General features: G+C 47.4%; 1 protein-coding gene across 2 annotated transcripts in view; it reads right to left on the reverse strand.

The window, feature by feature from the left end:
- The window catches only part of PELI2 (pellino E3 ubiquitin protein ligase family member 2), a 133,294-nt gene that overhangs the window by 92,575 nt on the left and 26,331 nt on the right, over positions 1-14,388 (reverse strand). The window contains exon 2 of one of the 2 annotated variants that reach the window (XM_077820745.1): positions 4,223-4,712. The exons of the other annotated variant lie outside the window; for it this stretch is intronic. Within the exon in view, the coding sequence (XP_077676871.1) occupies positions 4,223-4,365 (143 nt within the window). The 5' untranslated portion in view covers positions 4,366-4,712. The remainder of the gene's footprint in view (positions 1-4,222; positions 4,713-14,388) is intronic. 2 annotated transcript variants of the gene reach the window in all.

Raw genomic sequence — 14,388 nt, forward strand, 5'->3', positions numbered from 1 at the left:
GCAAGCTCACCTGCACAGGTCACCATGCAGAGCCCATCATCACAGGAGACCATGCAGTCCCAGAATCACCAAAGAGCTCCAGCATGGACTGAACGGGAGGTACAGGATCTGGTCGCTGTATGAGGAGACGAATCTGTCCTGGCAGAACTCCATTCAGAAAGATGAAATGCCAAAATATTTGAAAAAGATCTCGAATGGCATGAAGGACAGAGGCTATAACAGGGACCTGCAGCAGTGCCGCGTGAAAATTAAGGCGCTCAGGCAAGCCTACCAAAAAAACAGAGAGGCAAACGGCCGCTCCAGTTCAGAGCCCCAGACATGCCGCTTCTATGATGAGCTGCATGCCATTCTAGGGGGTGCAACCACCCCTACCCCAACCCTGTCCTTTGACTCTGTCCAAAGAGTGGGAGGCAACACAGAAATGGGTTTTGGGGGCAAGGAAGATGATGATCATAGAACATCAGGGTTGGAAGGGACCTCAGGAGGTCATCTAGTCCAACCCCCTGCTCAAAGCAGGACCAATCCCCAATTAAATCATCCCAGCCAGGGCTTTGTCAAGCCTGACCTGAAAAACTTTTAAGGAAAGAGGTTCCACCACCTCTCTAGGTAACACATTCCAGTGTTTCACCACCCTCCTAGTGAAGAAGTTTTTCCTAATATCCAACCTAAACCTCCCCCACTGCAGCTTGAGACCATTACTCCTTGTTCTGTCATCTGCTACCACTGAGAACAGTCTAGAACCATCCTCTTTGGAACCCCCTTTCAGGTAGCTGAAAGCAGCTATCAAATCCCCCCTCATTCTTCTCTTCCGCAGACTAAACAATCCCAGTTCCTTCAGCCTCTCCTCATAAGTCATGTGTTCCAGTCCCCTAATCATTTTTGTTGCTCTCCGCTGAATGCTTTCCAATTTTTCCACATCCTCCTTGTAGTGTGGGCCCAAAACTGGACACAGTACTCCAAATGAGGCCTCACCAATGTCAAATAGAGGGGAACGATCACATCCCTCGATCTGCTGGCAATATACCTACTTATGCACCCCAAAATGCCATTGGCCTTCTTGGTAACAAGGGCAGACTGTTCACTCATATCCAGCTTCTCGTCCACTGTAACCCTTTGGTCCTTTTCTGCAAAACTGCTGCCTAGCCATTCGGTCCCTAGTGTGTAGTGGTGCATGGGATTCTTCCGTTCTAAGTGCAGGACTCTGCACTTGTCCTTGTTGAACCTCATCAGACTTCTTTTGGCCCAGACCTCTAATTTGTCTAGGGCCCTCTGTATCCTATCCCTACCCTCCAGTGTATGTACCTCTCCTCCCAGTTTAGTGTCATCTGCAAACTTGCTGATGCTGCAATCCACACCATCCTCCAGATCATTAATGAAGATATTGAACAAAACTAGCCCGAGGACCGACCCTTGGGGCACTCCACTTGATACCGGCTGCCAACTAGACATGGGAGCCATTGATCACTACCCGCTGAGCCAGATAATCTAGCCAGCTTTCTATCCACCTTATTGTCCATTCCTCCAGCCCATACTTCTTTAACTTACTGGCAAGAATACAGTGAGAAACCATGTCAAAAGTTTTGCTAAAGTCAAGGAACACGTCCACTGCTTTCCCCTCATCCACAGAGCCAGTTGATAAAGAGGAGGTTGTAGATAGCTCACAACAAGGAAGCAGAGAAACCGGTTTCCTCAACTGCCAGGATCTGTTTATCACCCTGGACCTGGACCCAATACCCCCCGAACCCACCCAAAGCGGGCTCCCGGACCCTGAAGGCGGAGAAGGGACCTTTGGTGAGTGTACCTTTGTAAATATTATACATGGTTTAAAAGCAAGCGTGTTTAATGATTAATTTGCCCTGGCATTCGTGGCCAGTACAGCTACTGGAAAAGTCTGTTAACGTGCCTGGAGATGGAGTGGAAATCCTCCAGGTACGTCTCCATAAAGCTCTCCTGGATGTACACCCAAAGCCTTTGCAAAAGGTTTTTGGGGAGGGCAGCATTATTCCTTCCTCCATGGTAGGACACTTTACCATACCAGGACAGTAGCACGTAGTCGGGAATCATTGCAGAAAAAGAGCATTGCAGCGTATGGTCCCGGTGTTTGCTGGCATTCAAACAACATCCATTCTTTATCTCTCTGTGTTACCCTCAGAGAGATATTCATGGTCACCTGGTTCAAACAGGGTGGCTTTAGTAAGCGGACATTCAGAGGTGCCCATTCCTGCTGGGCTGTTGGCCTGTGGCTAAACAGAAATCTTCCCCGCTGTTAGCCATGCAGTGGGGGGAGGGGTTAAGCCATCATCCCAGAGAATTGAGTGTGGGGCCTTAGCTGGGTTTCTGCTGCACATGAACCTGGAAACCGCAGCACCTCCTTTTAAACTGCCAACCCATTTTTAATGGCCAACCCAATGGCTACTTCATATGGGAAATGAGGGCGCTGCTGTTTGAAACCATTCCCATGTTATGAAGGTTAAAGAAGCCAAAAGACTGTGGCTTACCATGGATGCCTGCAAGCAGAATTCTGTTGCCCAGCCCTGCATGAGTGATCTCTCACACCCAACTGGCATACCCTCAATAAGAGGCAAAATGTGACCTTGTAATGAAAGCACATGTGCTATGTAATGCTAACAGCAAGGTTTACCGTGAAAGAGTGTACCCATTGTTCTATAAAATGTGTCTTTAACTACCACTCTCCCTTTTTTTTCTCCTCCACCAGCTGCATATGTTTCTCCTTCCCAGAGGCTAGCGAAGATTAGAAGGCGACAAAAACCACACTCACGATGAAATGTTCTCTGACCTCATGTTGTCCTCCCACACTGACAGAGCACAGCAAAATACATGGAGACAGACAATCTCAGAGTGCAGGAAAACACAATATGACCTCGAGGAGAGGTAGCGGGCTGAAGATGGTAGGTGGCGTTAGCTTGCTGAAAGAAGACAGGAATCAATGCTCAGGCTGCTGGAGGATCAACTCATATGCTCCAGCGGATGGCTGAGCTGCAGGAAAGGCAGCAGGAGCACAGACTGCCGCTATAGCCCCTGTGTAACCAACCACCCTCGTCCCCAAGTTCCACAGCCTCCTCACCCGGACGCCCAAGAACGCGGTGGGGGGGGGGCCTCCAGCCACCCAGCCACTCCACCCCAGAGGACTGCCCAAGCAACAGAAGGCTGGCATTCAATAAGTTTTAAAGTGCTGTGTGGCCTTGTCCTTCCCTCCTCCACCATCCCTCCTAGGCTACCTTGGCGGTTATCCCCATATTTGTGTGATGAACAAATAAAGAATGCATGAATGTGAAGCAACAATGACTTTATTGTCTCTGCAAGCAGAGATCGAAGGGGGGAGGGGAAGGTGCTTAGCTTACAGGAAAGTAGAGTGAACGGGGGGGGGGGGGGGGTGCACCAAGGAGAAAAAGAACTTTCACACCGTAGCCTGGCCATTCCTGAAACTGGTTTTCAAACCTTCTCCGATGTGCACCGCTCCCTCCTGTACTCTTCTAACCACCCTGGTGTCTGGCTGCATGTAATCAGCAGCCAGGCCTTTTGCCTCAACCTCCCACCTCACCATAAACATCTTCCCCTTACTCTCACAGATATTGTGGAGTGCACAGCAAGCAGTAATAACAATGGGAATATTGGTTTCGCGGAGGTCTAAATGACTCAGTAAACTGCGCCAGCACGCTTTTAAACGCCCGAATGCACGTTCTACCACCATTCTGCACTTGCTCGGCCTTTAGTTGTCCAGGCTGCCTGTGTATGGCTTCATACGCAATGGCATTAAGGGGTAGCAGGGTCCCCAAGGATAACCATAGGCATTTCAACATCTCCATTTTCTGGTCTGAAAAGTAAGTCCCTTGCTGCAGCTGTTGGAACAGACCAGAGTTCCTGAAGATGAGAGCGTCATGTACTTTTCCCGGCCACCCCACGTTGATGTTGGTGAAACATCCCTTGTGATCCACCAGTGCTTGCAGCACCATTGAAAAACACCCCTTGCGGTTTATGTACTCGCTGCCTTGGTGCTCCAGTACCAAGATAGGGATATGGGTTCAGTCTATAGCCCCACCGCAGTTAGGGAATCCCATTGCAGCAAAGCCATCCACTATGACCTGCACATTTCCCAGAGTCACTACCCTTGACATCAGCAGCTCAGTGACTGCGCTGGCTACTTGCATCACAGCAGCCCCCCCCAGTAGATTTGCCCACTCCAAATTGATTCCCGACTGACCGGTAGCTGTCTGGCATTGCAAGCTTCCACAGCGCTATCGCCACTTGCTTCTCAACTGTGAGGGCTATTCTCATCTTGGTATTCTTGCGCTTCAGGGCAGGGGAAAGCAAGTCACAAAGTTCCATGAAAGTGCCCTTACGCATGCAAAAATTTTGCAACCACTGAGAATCGTCCCAGACCTGCAACACGATGCAGTCCCACCAGTCTGTGCTTGTTTCCCGGGCCCAGAATCAGCATTCCACACCATGAACCTGCCCAATTGACACCATGATGTGCACATTGCAGGGGCCCATACTTTGTGAGAAGTCTATGTCCATGTCCTCATCACTCTTGTCACCACGCTGCAGTCCCCTCCTCCTCACCTGGTTTAGCTTTTCTTGGAGGTTATGGTTCTACATATCTTGCTGGGTAATTCGCGCGGTGTTTATAGTGCTCTTAATTGCTGTGGTGATCTGAGCAGGCTCCACGTTCCCAGCGCTGTGGATCTGGGCTGAAAAAAGGCGCAAAACGATTGTCTGCCATTGCTCTGACAGAGGGAGGGGCGACTGACAACATGGCTTACAGGGAATTAAAAATCAACGAAGGGGGTGGCTTTGCATCAAGGAGAAACAGAATGGCCCCCTCAAGAATAGAACTTAAAACCCTGGGTTTAGCAGGCCAAAAACCCTACCTTAAAAAAAAAAAGAGGCCAGAAACCCCATGAATCCACTGTGGACTTTGCTACTGCCAAGGAGGGGAAGATGCTCTAGATATAGTACTATGGTGATGAGCAGCTGTATAAAATGAAAATTAGACACAGGCAGACTCTGCCGTTCATTTCATGGCGGATAATCAGCAGAACGTGAGTTTCCAGAGCAAAGCTGTGGCCAAAAGGACTAATGCAATCCTTGGATGCATAAACAGGGGAATCTCAAGTAGGAGCAGAGAGGTTATTTTACTTCTATCTAGCACTGGTGCAACCACTGCAGGCATACTGTGTCCACTTCTAGTGTTCACAATTCAAGAAGGATGTTGATAAATTGGACGAGGTTCAGAGAAGAGCCATGAGAATGATAAAAGTATTAGAAAACGTAGCTTACAGGGATAGATAAGGAGCTCAAGCTATTTAGTTTAACAAAAAGAAGATTAAGGGGTGACTTGATTGAAGTCTATGCATACCTACCTGGGGAATAAATACTTGATAATGAATTCTTCAGTCTAGCACAGAAAGGTATAACATAATCCAACGGTGAGACAAATTCAGACTGGAAATAGACATAGCCACTGGAACAAATTACCAAAAGTTGTGGTGGATTCTCCATCACTGGCAATTTTTAAATCAAGATTGGATTTTATTTATTTATTTATTAAAGATGATATGTTCTAGATAAAAAGGAATTTTGGGGAAGTTACCTGGTCTATGCCATATAGGAAGTCAGACTAGATGATCACAATGGTACCTTCTGGCCTTGGAATCTATGAAACCTCCGGGTTTATCTAAATCCTTGATTGGCCTAAGAAGTCATGGGAGGCACTACTGACGACACTGAACTCCCTACGTAAAATTTGTCACCTTTGCTGCTATTCTTCTAGTAGCTTCATTGCAGTTTCAATAACAGTTACATCTTTTCTAATTTGGGGAATTATTATGCTGTAGTGAAAAAAATCTAATTTAATTTAGTTCCAGTATAGTAGTATTGTAGCTGTACTGGCCCCAGGATATTACAGAGACAAGGTGGGTGAAGGAATATCTTTTATTGTACCAAAAGCTTGTCTCTCTCACCAACAGAAGTTGGTCCAATAAAAGATTAGTTCACCCACCTTGTGTCTCAGTTGACTATTGGCTACTAAAGAGAGTGTAGGATATGAATTCAAGGTATTTAATGCATGTAGCCACACAGAATTTCAGAGATATACAGTAATGTTTACTTGTGTACAAGTCACATCTTCCCCTTGAGGATTTATTCAGTTTCCTCCCATGATTCCTCTTTCCCTTTGTTTTCAGGCAAATGAGGTTTTTTACTGCACTTACTGTCACAGTACCTGAGTGCTTTGCACACGTAAGTCCTGATTCAAAGGCCATTGAAATTAATGGAAGTCTTTCCATTGACACCAATGGGCTTTCCATAGGTTCACAGTAAGCAGAATTTTTCAAGTGGGGCTCTCCCCCCCTCCCCAATCTCCATCCCCGAAAAAACAGAGGGGACTACTTTTTGTTTGTAAGTGTAAGCCATTATTGTGTGTGTTATATGGCAAGGACAGGTAAAAACAGTGCACTTTGCATCCAAAGCAGACTGAGCAGAGATATATAAACACCTGTCAGGGAAGGACTAAGTATTATCTAGTCCATCCCTGAGTGCAGGTGACTATATTAGATGACCTCTCAAGATCCCTTCCAGTCCTACAATTCTATGCAGTAGTTCTTAGTACCTGCATGAGTAGGTTCCATAGCTTTGAGCCAGCCCATAAGGAAGACATCCCCTGCACAAGTGAACTTCGCTATGAGGAAATAGTTTCATTGCGCTAAGGTAGCAGAAGTGTCAAGGGCAGTGATCTACAAGCATCCTGTGTAAGACCAAGTCCTTAAACTTGGCAGGATTGTAATAGAAGCCAACAGAGCAAGTGAAATATGTTTGTTATCCACAGTTATCCATGTTGCAGAGAAGGGACACTGCTGTATTCTTCATAATCCAATCAGGATATAGAGACATGCATTGTGGCCAGGTCATCAGTAAGGGTGGAAATAGGTGTACAATGATCAAGCACATCTTTGTACAGATGCTGCTTTGACAGTTCAGCATCAGGAGGAGTCCAGAACTCCCATCTGAAGGCTGACTTGTTTTGTGGGTAACATGTCCTTGACTGGTGGAGACTGCACCATCGCTGCCTGTCTAATATTCTCCTCAATCTGTAAACATGACCTCCATCTCTCTAAAGTGTAATTTCAACCAGCTCTTCCATATTCAGGTGAGATTCCCTCTGACACTGGAGTAAATAGGTGTTTGTGCAATTGGCTGTCCATGTTTCACTGTCTCTGATGTCAAAGTCAATTCAACCACAGTTACTCAGAAAGCTCTCCTATAAAGTCAATTATATTGTGTATAGCACACATTGTGCCTATGTTTTTAAAAGCAGTTGATAAATATAGATTCTTAAATCCAAAGCAAATTAAAAAAAACTCCACAGACAAAGACCCAGTGTTCGGAGTGTAAAAACAAGCAGAGGACTTAAAGGCCTGAAAGAGTTTTGTTCTCTCAAACATACAAAAAGAAAAATAAAAGTGTAATCTGTTTTCCATCGTGCTTCCGTCAACGTGCACAAGCTGAAATTGTGGAAAAGCAGCATCACTTGCCCCATAACCTCAGCCGTGCAGAACACAACGCCATCCACAGCCTCTGAAACAACTCTGACATCATAATCAAAAAAACTGACAAAGGAGGTGCTCTAGTCATCATGAATAGGTCGGAATATGAACAAAAGGCTGCTAGACAACTCTCTGACACAACATTCTACAGGCCATTTCCCTCTGACCCCACTAAGGATTACCAAAAGAAACTACACCATCTGCTCAAGAAAATCCCTAAAGCAGCGCAGGAACAAATCTACACTGACACATCCCCAGAGCCCCGACCAGGGGGATTCTACCTGCTACCCAAAATCCATAAACCTGGAAATCCTGGACACCCCATCATCTCAAGGCATTGGCACCCTGACAGCAGGATTATCTGGCTATGTAGACTCTCTCCTCAGGCCCTACGCCACCAACACTCCCAGCTATCTTCGAGACACCACTGACTTCCTGAGGAAACTACAATCCATCAGTGATCTTCCAGAAAACACCATCCTAGCCACTATGGATGCAGAAGCCCTCTACACCAACATTCCACACAAAGATGGACTACAAGCCATCAGGAATAACATCCCCGATACCAACACGGCAAAAATGGCGGCTGAACTTTGTGACTTTGTCCTCACCCAACTATTTCAGATTTGGGGACAATTTATACCTTCAAGTCAGTGGGACTGTTATGGTACCTGCATGGCCCCTCAATATGCCAACATTTTTATGGGTGACTTAGAACAACGCTTCCTCAGCTCTCATCCCCTTATGCCTCTACTTTACTTGCACTACAATGATGACATCTTCATCATCTGGACCCACGGGAAGGAGGCCCTTGAGGAATTCCACCTAGATTTCAACGATTTCCACCCTACCATCAACCACAGCCTGGACTAGTCCACACAAGAGGTCCACTTCCTAAACACTACAGTGCTAAAAACCGAGGGTCACATAACCACCACCCTATACTGGAAACCTACTGACCACTATACTTACCTACATGCCTCCAGCTACATCACATGATCCACTGTCTCCAGCCAAACTCTAAGATACAACCGCATTTCCTCCGATCCCTCAGACAGAGGCAAACACCTACAGAATCTCTACCAAGTGTTCTTAAAACTGCAATACCCACCTGGTGAAGTGAAGAAACAGATTGACAGATCCAGAAGGGTACCGAGAAGTCACCTACTACAAGATAGGCCCAAAGAAAGTAACAGAACGCCACAGCTGTCACCTACAGCCTCCAACTAAAACCTCTCCAGAACATCATCAAGGATCAACAACCTATCCTGAAGGACTACCCCTCACTCACAGACCTTGGGAAACAGGCCAGTCCTTGCTTATAGACAGCCCCCAACCTGAAGCAAATACTCACCAGCAACTGCACACCACACAACAAGAACCAACCCAGGGACCAAACCCTGCTACAAACCCCGGTGCCAACTCTGTCCACATATCTATTCAAGGGACACCATCATAGGACCTAACCACATCAGCCACACCATCCGGGGCTCATTCATCTGCACATCTACCAATGTGATATATGCCATCATGTGCCAGCAATGCCCCTCTGCCATGTACATGGGCCAAACCGGACAGTCTCTATGCAAAAGAATAAGTGGACACAAATCTGACATCAGGAATCATAACATTCAAAAACCAGTAGGAGAACACTTCAATGTCTCTGGTCACTCAATACAGACTTCAAAGTGGCCATTCTTCAACAAAAAAAACTTCAAAAACAGACTCCAATGTGAAGCTGCAGAACTGGAATTAATTTGCAAACTGGATACCATCAGATTAGGCCTGAAGAGAGACTGGGAGTGGCTGGGTCATTACAAAACCTAAACTTAATTTCCCCAATACTAATTTCTCCCTACTGTTACTCACACCTTCTTGTCAACTGTCTGTAATGGGCCACTCTCTTACCACGTCAAAAGTTATTTCTCCTCCCTTGGTATCCTGCTGTTAATTGATTTATCTCGTTAAACTGACCTAACACTTGGTAAAGCAACCCCCATCCTTTCATGTATTTATACCTGCTCCTGTATCTTGTACTTCATAAATCTGATGAAGTGGGTTCTAACCCATGAAAGCTTATGCCCAAATAAATTTGGGCGTCTCTAAAGGTGCCACAAGGACTCTTTTTTTTTTTTTTTAATTTTTTTTCCCTTTTCCCACTGTGGCTCATCTTTAATGCTAATGGATATGTATCCAATCGGGGAGGTAGATATTGGCTAATAGAAGATATTGCTCAAATGGGAGGGGGGGGTCAGGGTGTGTACATGTAAATATATATTTACGTACGTATGGAGATATATACGTATGTGGGTAGTACGTAGCCTCGTGTTCCAGGCAAGGTTACATGAGGCTATGCGAGTCAACGTCCTTTCAGTGACCCTCTTACTGCTGCAAAGTGCTGTCCACAGCAGAGGGGACGGAGGGTGGGTACTAGAATACAAACAGGAACCACACATCTCGAAGAATCTCCAGTTACAGGTAAGTAACTTCTTCATCATCATCATCATCTTATTCTAGTGGTGGCCCCTATATGTATTCCAAATGTGGGTGAGTAGGAAGCAGTTATCAGCATGGAGGTGGAAGCGAGGATGCAAGAGACTGCACAATCCAGGGCAACATCTTCTGACACCCCCGGGTGATGGCATAATGGGCAGCGAAAGAATGTACGGAACACTCCATCACTGGTCGGCAGATTTTATGCCAGGAGATGTCCACCAAAGAGGCAGATGTTGCTGCCTGTGCCCACGTTGAGTGCACCATAATCCTGCCAGGCGGCAGGGGCATTAGACAGCACATAGCATGCTCAGATGCATCCAGAGCCCCACTTCAAGGTGTGTTGGGAGGAGAGGGAATGGCCCTTGGATCTGTCCATAACGGCAACAGCCAACCATGGTGAGGCATAAAAGACACAGGTTCTGTTGAGGTAGAATGCAATGACGGCAAGTGAGTAAAGGGTCCTGTCCGCAGGAGAGGTGTGCAGCTTAGGACAGAAGACTGGGAGGTGAATTGACTGGTTGAAGTGCAACTCAGAAACCACCTTCGGGAGGAATTTGGGATGCAGGTGTAAGGAAATCTTGTCTTCATTAAAGACCGTGTGTGGGGGTGATGTGAGTCATGGCCACCAGTTCACTGACTCTTGGTGTGCGTAAGGATTTGCCACACCAGTATCCAACAAGTGTTGTCTACACATGAGCCCCATCCAAAAACCTGGCCATGAGGTGAAGAAGGCTTGGACTGGGATGGTGGCCTGCCTCAGTCCTGGGTGAAGAGGCCTGAAAACATGCGAAGGAGGTCTGGGGGGCAGATGGAGAGTCTGATGATGTCCGCAAACCAAAACTGATGATTCCAGAATGCGGCTATCAGTATGACCATGGTCCAGTCCCAGAAGATCTTCCAAAGGTCTTGGGGAATGAGGGGGAAGGCATAGCAGAAGTCACCCCGCCAGGGAAGAAGGAGAGCATTACCTTGGGACTCGTGTCCCATGACTCCCTGGGAACAGTAGAAAGATAACTTGCAGTTGTCCTGTGCAGTGAAAAGGTCGCAGCAAGGGGTGCCCCACGTTTGGAAGATGGAGCAGAGAGTGGGGTCGTTGAGCTCCCGTTACTTAATGATGTACCTGGTCCTGCTGAGTGCTCCAGTTAGGGAGTTGTGTGTCCCCAGGAGGTATGCCGCTTGTAGTGTAACATGACAGATGCACCAGTTCCAGAGGTGGATGGACTCTAAACAGAGTGACAGGGACTTGGTGCCTCCCTGCCTGTTGATAAACATCACTACTGCTATATTGTTGCGGAGCAGCTGAACATGACGTGTGCACATGAGCGGCAGGAACACGTGGCGAGCAAAGCGAACCACTCGAAGCTCCAAGACACTGATGTGCGTGCAGGCCTTGTATGGTGCTCAAACTCCTTGGGCAGTGTGCTAGTTAAGGTGAGCACCCCAACCAGCGAGGGAGGTTTCTGTAGGTCAGAGTGGCGGTCAGGATAGGGGCAGCGAAGGGGGTGTCAATCCACACCTTGCAAGAGTCAGTCCACCAGGTGAGGGAGGCCAGAACCTACCTCAGGATGAGCAATTTGGCATCTAGGTGATCGCTGTGGGGTCTGAAGACTGACAGGAGCCACACCTGGAGGTAGCACATGTGTAAGTGGGCATGCAGCAACACCTAAGTGTAGGCCACCATGTGCCCAAGGAGGAATAGGCTATGATGCTCAGTGGTGCATCGAGTGCAGTGGATGTCCATCACTAGAGCTGTCAAGGTTGCAAAGCAGTCCACTGGAAGGCATTTTCCGCCACAGAATTGAGGTGCACTCCTATGAAGTTGATCTGCATCTGTACAAACACCGATTTCTCATCTCTGATAAGACGCTGAAAACTGCGAGGAGAGTGTGAATGGCAAACATAAGCTCAGTGTGTGAGGGAGTGACCAGAAGCCAGTCATCCAGGTAACGGTACATAGAGTAACCTAGACACCACATTTATGCTGCCACAACCACAAGGACTTTTTTGAAGACCCTTGGGGCCACTGCGATGCCAAAGGGGAGAACTCTGAATTAGCACTGGCTGCTGCCCACACAAAAGCAGAGAAATTTGCAGTGGGCCAGGTGAATGTAAATGTGAAAGTACAAATATCTTTCATGTCGACAGCTGAAAACCAGATTCCCTAGAGGAGGGAGGGAATGATAGATTAACTCATCACCATACGGAATCTGGATTTTCTGATGAAGGTGTTGAGGAGGTGAAGACTGAGTATAGGGTGGTGCCCCTCACCCTTTCTGCGGATGAGAAAGTATGGAACAAAACCCCATTGATGAAATGGCAGGGCACTGGTTCTATGACACCCTTTGAGAAAAGCACATACGCCTCTCATCACAGGACGATATGATGGAAAAAAATCCCCCAGTGAGTGCCCAAAGGGGCTCCCAGTGCATGTGGGGGGGGGGGGAGGGGAGAGAATGAGAAATTCTATATAGAGTAACCATGCATATGATATCCAATACGCAATGATCCATGGTAATCTTGTGAGCGAATAAGGCAAGATGGCCCAAATGTGACCGGGGGGAGGCTCACAGTTCTCGACTTGCATGTCAAAACTGGGTCTTGGGTTGCTGATGGATCAAGGTGGAGGAGGTGGCCATGGCAGGGGGCTACAAGTCAGTAGCTCTGGGAACGGTGACATTTTCTCTAAGAGTTCAGGTTAGCGTTGATAGGGGGCCTGATATGGTGCATACGACCAGGAACGGAAGGACTGCCGCTGCTGTTTACAATTGGGCATCAGGGCATATACCCCAAGAGATCAAAGTGTCACCCTTGCGTCCTTCAGGGACTCATCCATCTGTGCCAATAGGAGCTGGTCTTTATCGAAGAGGTGGTCATGGACAGTGGTCTGAACCCCTTGTGGGAAGCCAGAGGATTGCAGCCACAATTCTCAGCATACAACTATGCCCGTGGCAAGGGATCAGAAAGACTTATCCACTGCATCAATACGGTGGCTTGGAGACTCATCTTGGCTGCCAGGTGGCCTTCCTCCACATTGCTTTTTGTCCTGTGGTGGGTCATCCAGGAACGCTGTAAGGTTGGCATAGTTACTGAAGTCATAATTTGCTAGCAGAGCCTGGTAGTTGGCAATACCAAAATGCAATGCTGCTGAGGAGTAGACCCTCCAGCCCAGAAGGTTGAGGAGTTTGGCTGCAAGGTGCAGAGGGATAGGTCTGTGTGTGTGTGCGCTGTTGTGCCTGTTCAGTCGACAGGTGCACCACCAAAGAAGTTGGGGGAAGGTGAGAAAAGAGGAAGTTCCCCCCCCCCCAGAGGGGACAAAGTACCTGTATTATGCTGGTTTGGGCATTGGGGCACAGGAAGCCGGTGTGTGTCAGACTGCCCACGCAGACCGCAGGATACCATCGTTAACAGGCAGCATGACACGTGTTGGCCTTCGGGGTTTGAGAATACCCAACAATTAGCGTTGGTCCTGTACCTCCTCCATACGTATGCACAGGTCAGAGCAACTCTCTGCAGCAGATCCTCGTATTACTTGTGATCATCAGGAGGCAAGAGGATGGGGGAGGGAAATCAGGGTTTCATCTGGAGAGGAGGAAGCGGCCATAGGGACCTGCAGTACAGTCTCCAGTTCTGCTTCTGCCTCTGAGCCCGACAGTTCTGCTGCAGGAGCCTGGGCAGAGGGGTATGAGGCCTGAAAAGGCAGGTAAGGTTGGTGGTAAGGGTCCCTACTTCTCTATTGTTTATCTGTATGGTTTCTGTCTGATTCTTTCATTGTTTCTCTCTGTTGCATGCCTAATTTTGCAAGATTTAAATCAACTAAGGTGGTGGGATATAATTGATTAAAGAATCATTTCGAAATGGGCGAGGATTGGTGAAAAATACTGTTTTGTAGTATTTTAGTTTAAAATGATTGGTTAAGATAGAGCTAAGCAGGACTCAACTTTGACTATAAAAACTGGGGTCCAAAAGGAAGTTCTTTGGAACCTAACTCCAGGACACAGAGTTGCCAGATCTCAACACCCTGCAAACCGCACCATTCAGGAAGCTGGAACTCTGGACGATCTGATCCTGACTGGCCAACAAGAAAAGTTTGTCTGCCTCACTGGGAGTGGTTCGATGTATAGCGTATATATTCTGTTTTGGTGACTGTTAATAGAGGTTAAGGATATTACTGTGTAAGGCTCTTTCACTAGTAAAAGGACCCCAAACCTGCAGAAAATTATGCCCTGAGCCCTAGAGACTGGGCTAGGGTGCCTAAATTAACCAGGGTACGCCTTGAGCCCATGGAAAGGTAAAGGTGGGGTGTCCTAGAGTGCACGGGTAACACTGT

This window comes from Eretmochelys imbricata, chromosome 6 (assembly GCF_965152235.1).
Source record: "Eretmochelys imbricata isolate rEreImb1 chromosome 6, rEreImb1.hap1, whole genome shotgun sequence".
Classification (NCBI taxonomy): Eukaryota; Metazoa; Chordata; order Testudines; family Cheloniidae; genus Eretmochelys; species Eretmochelys imbricata.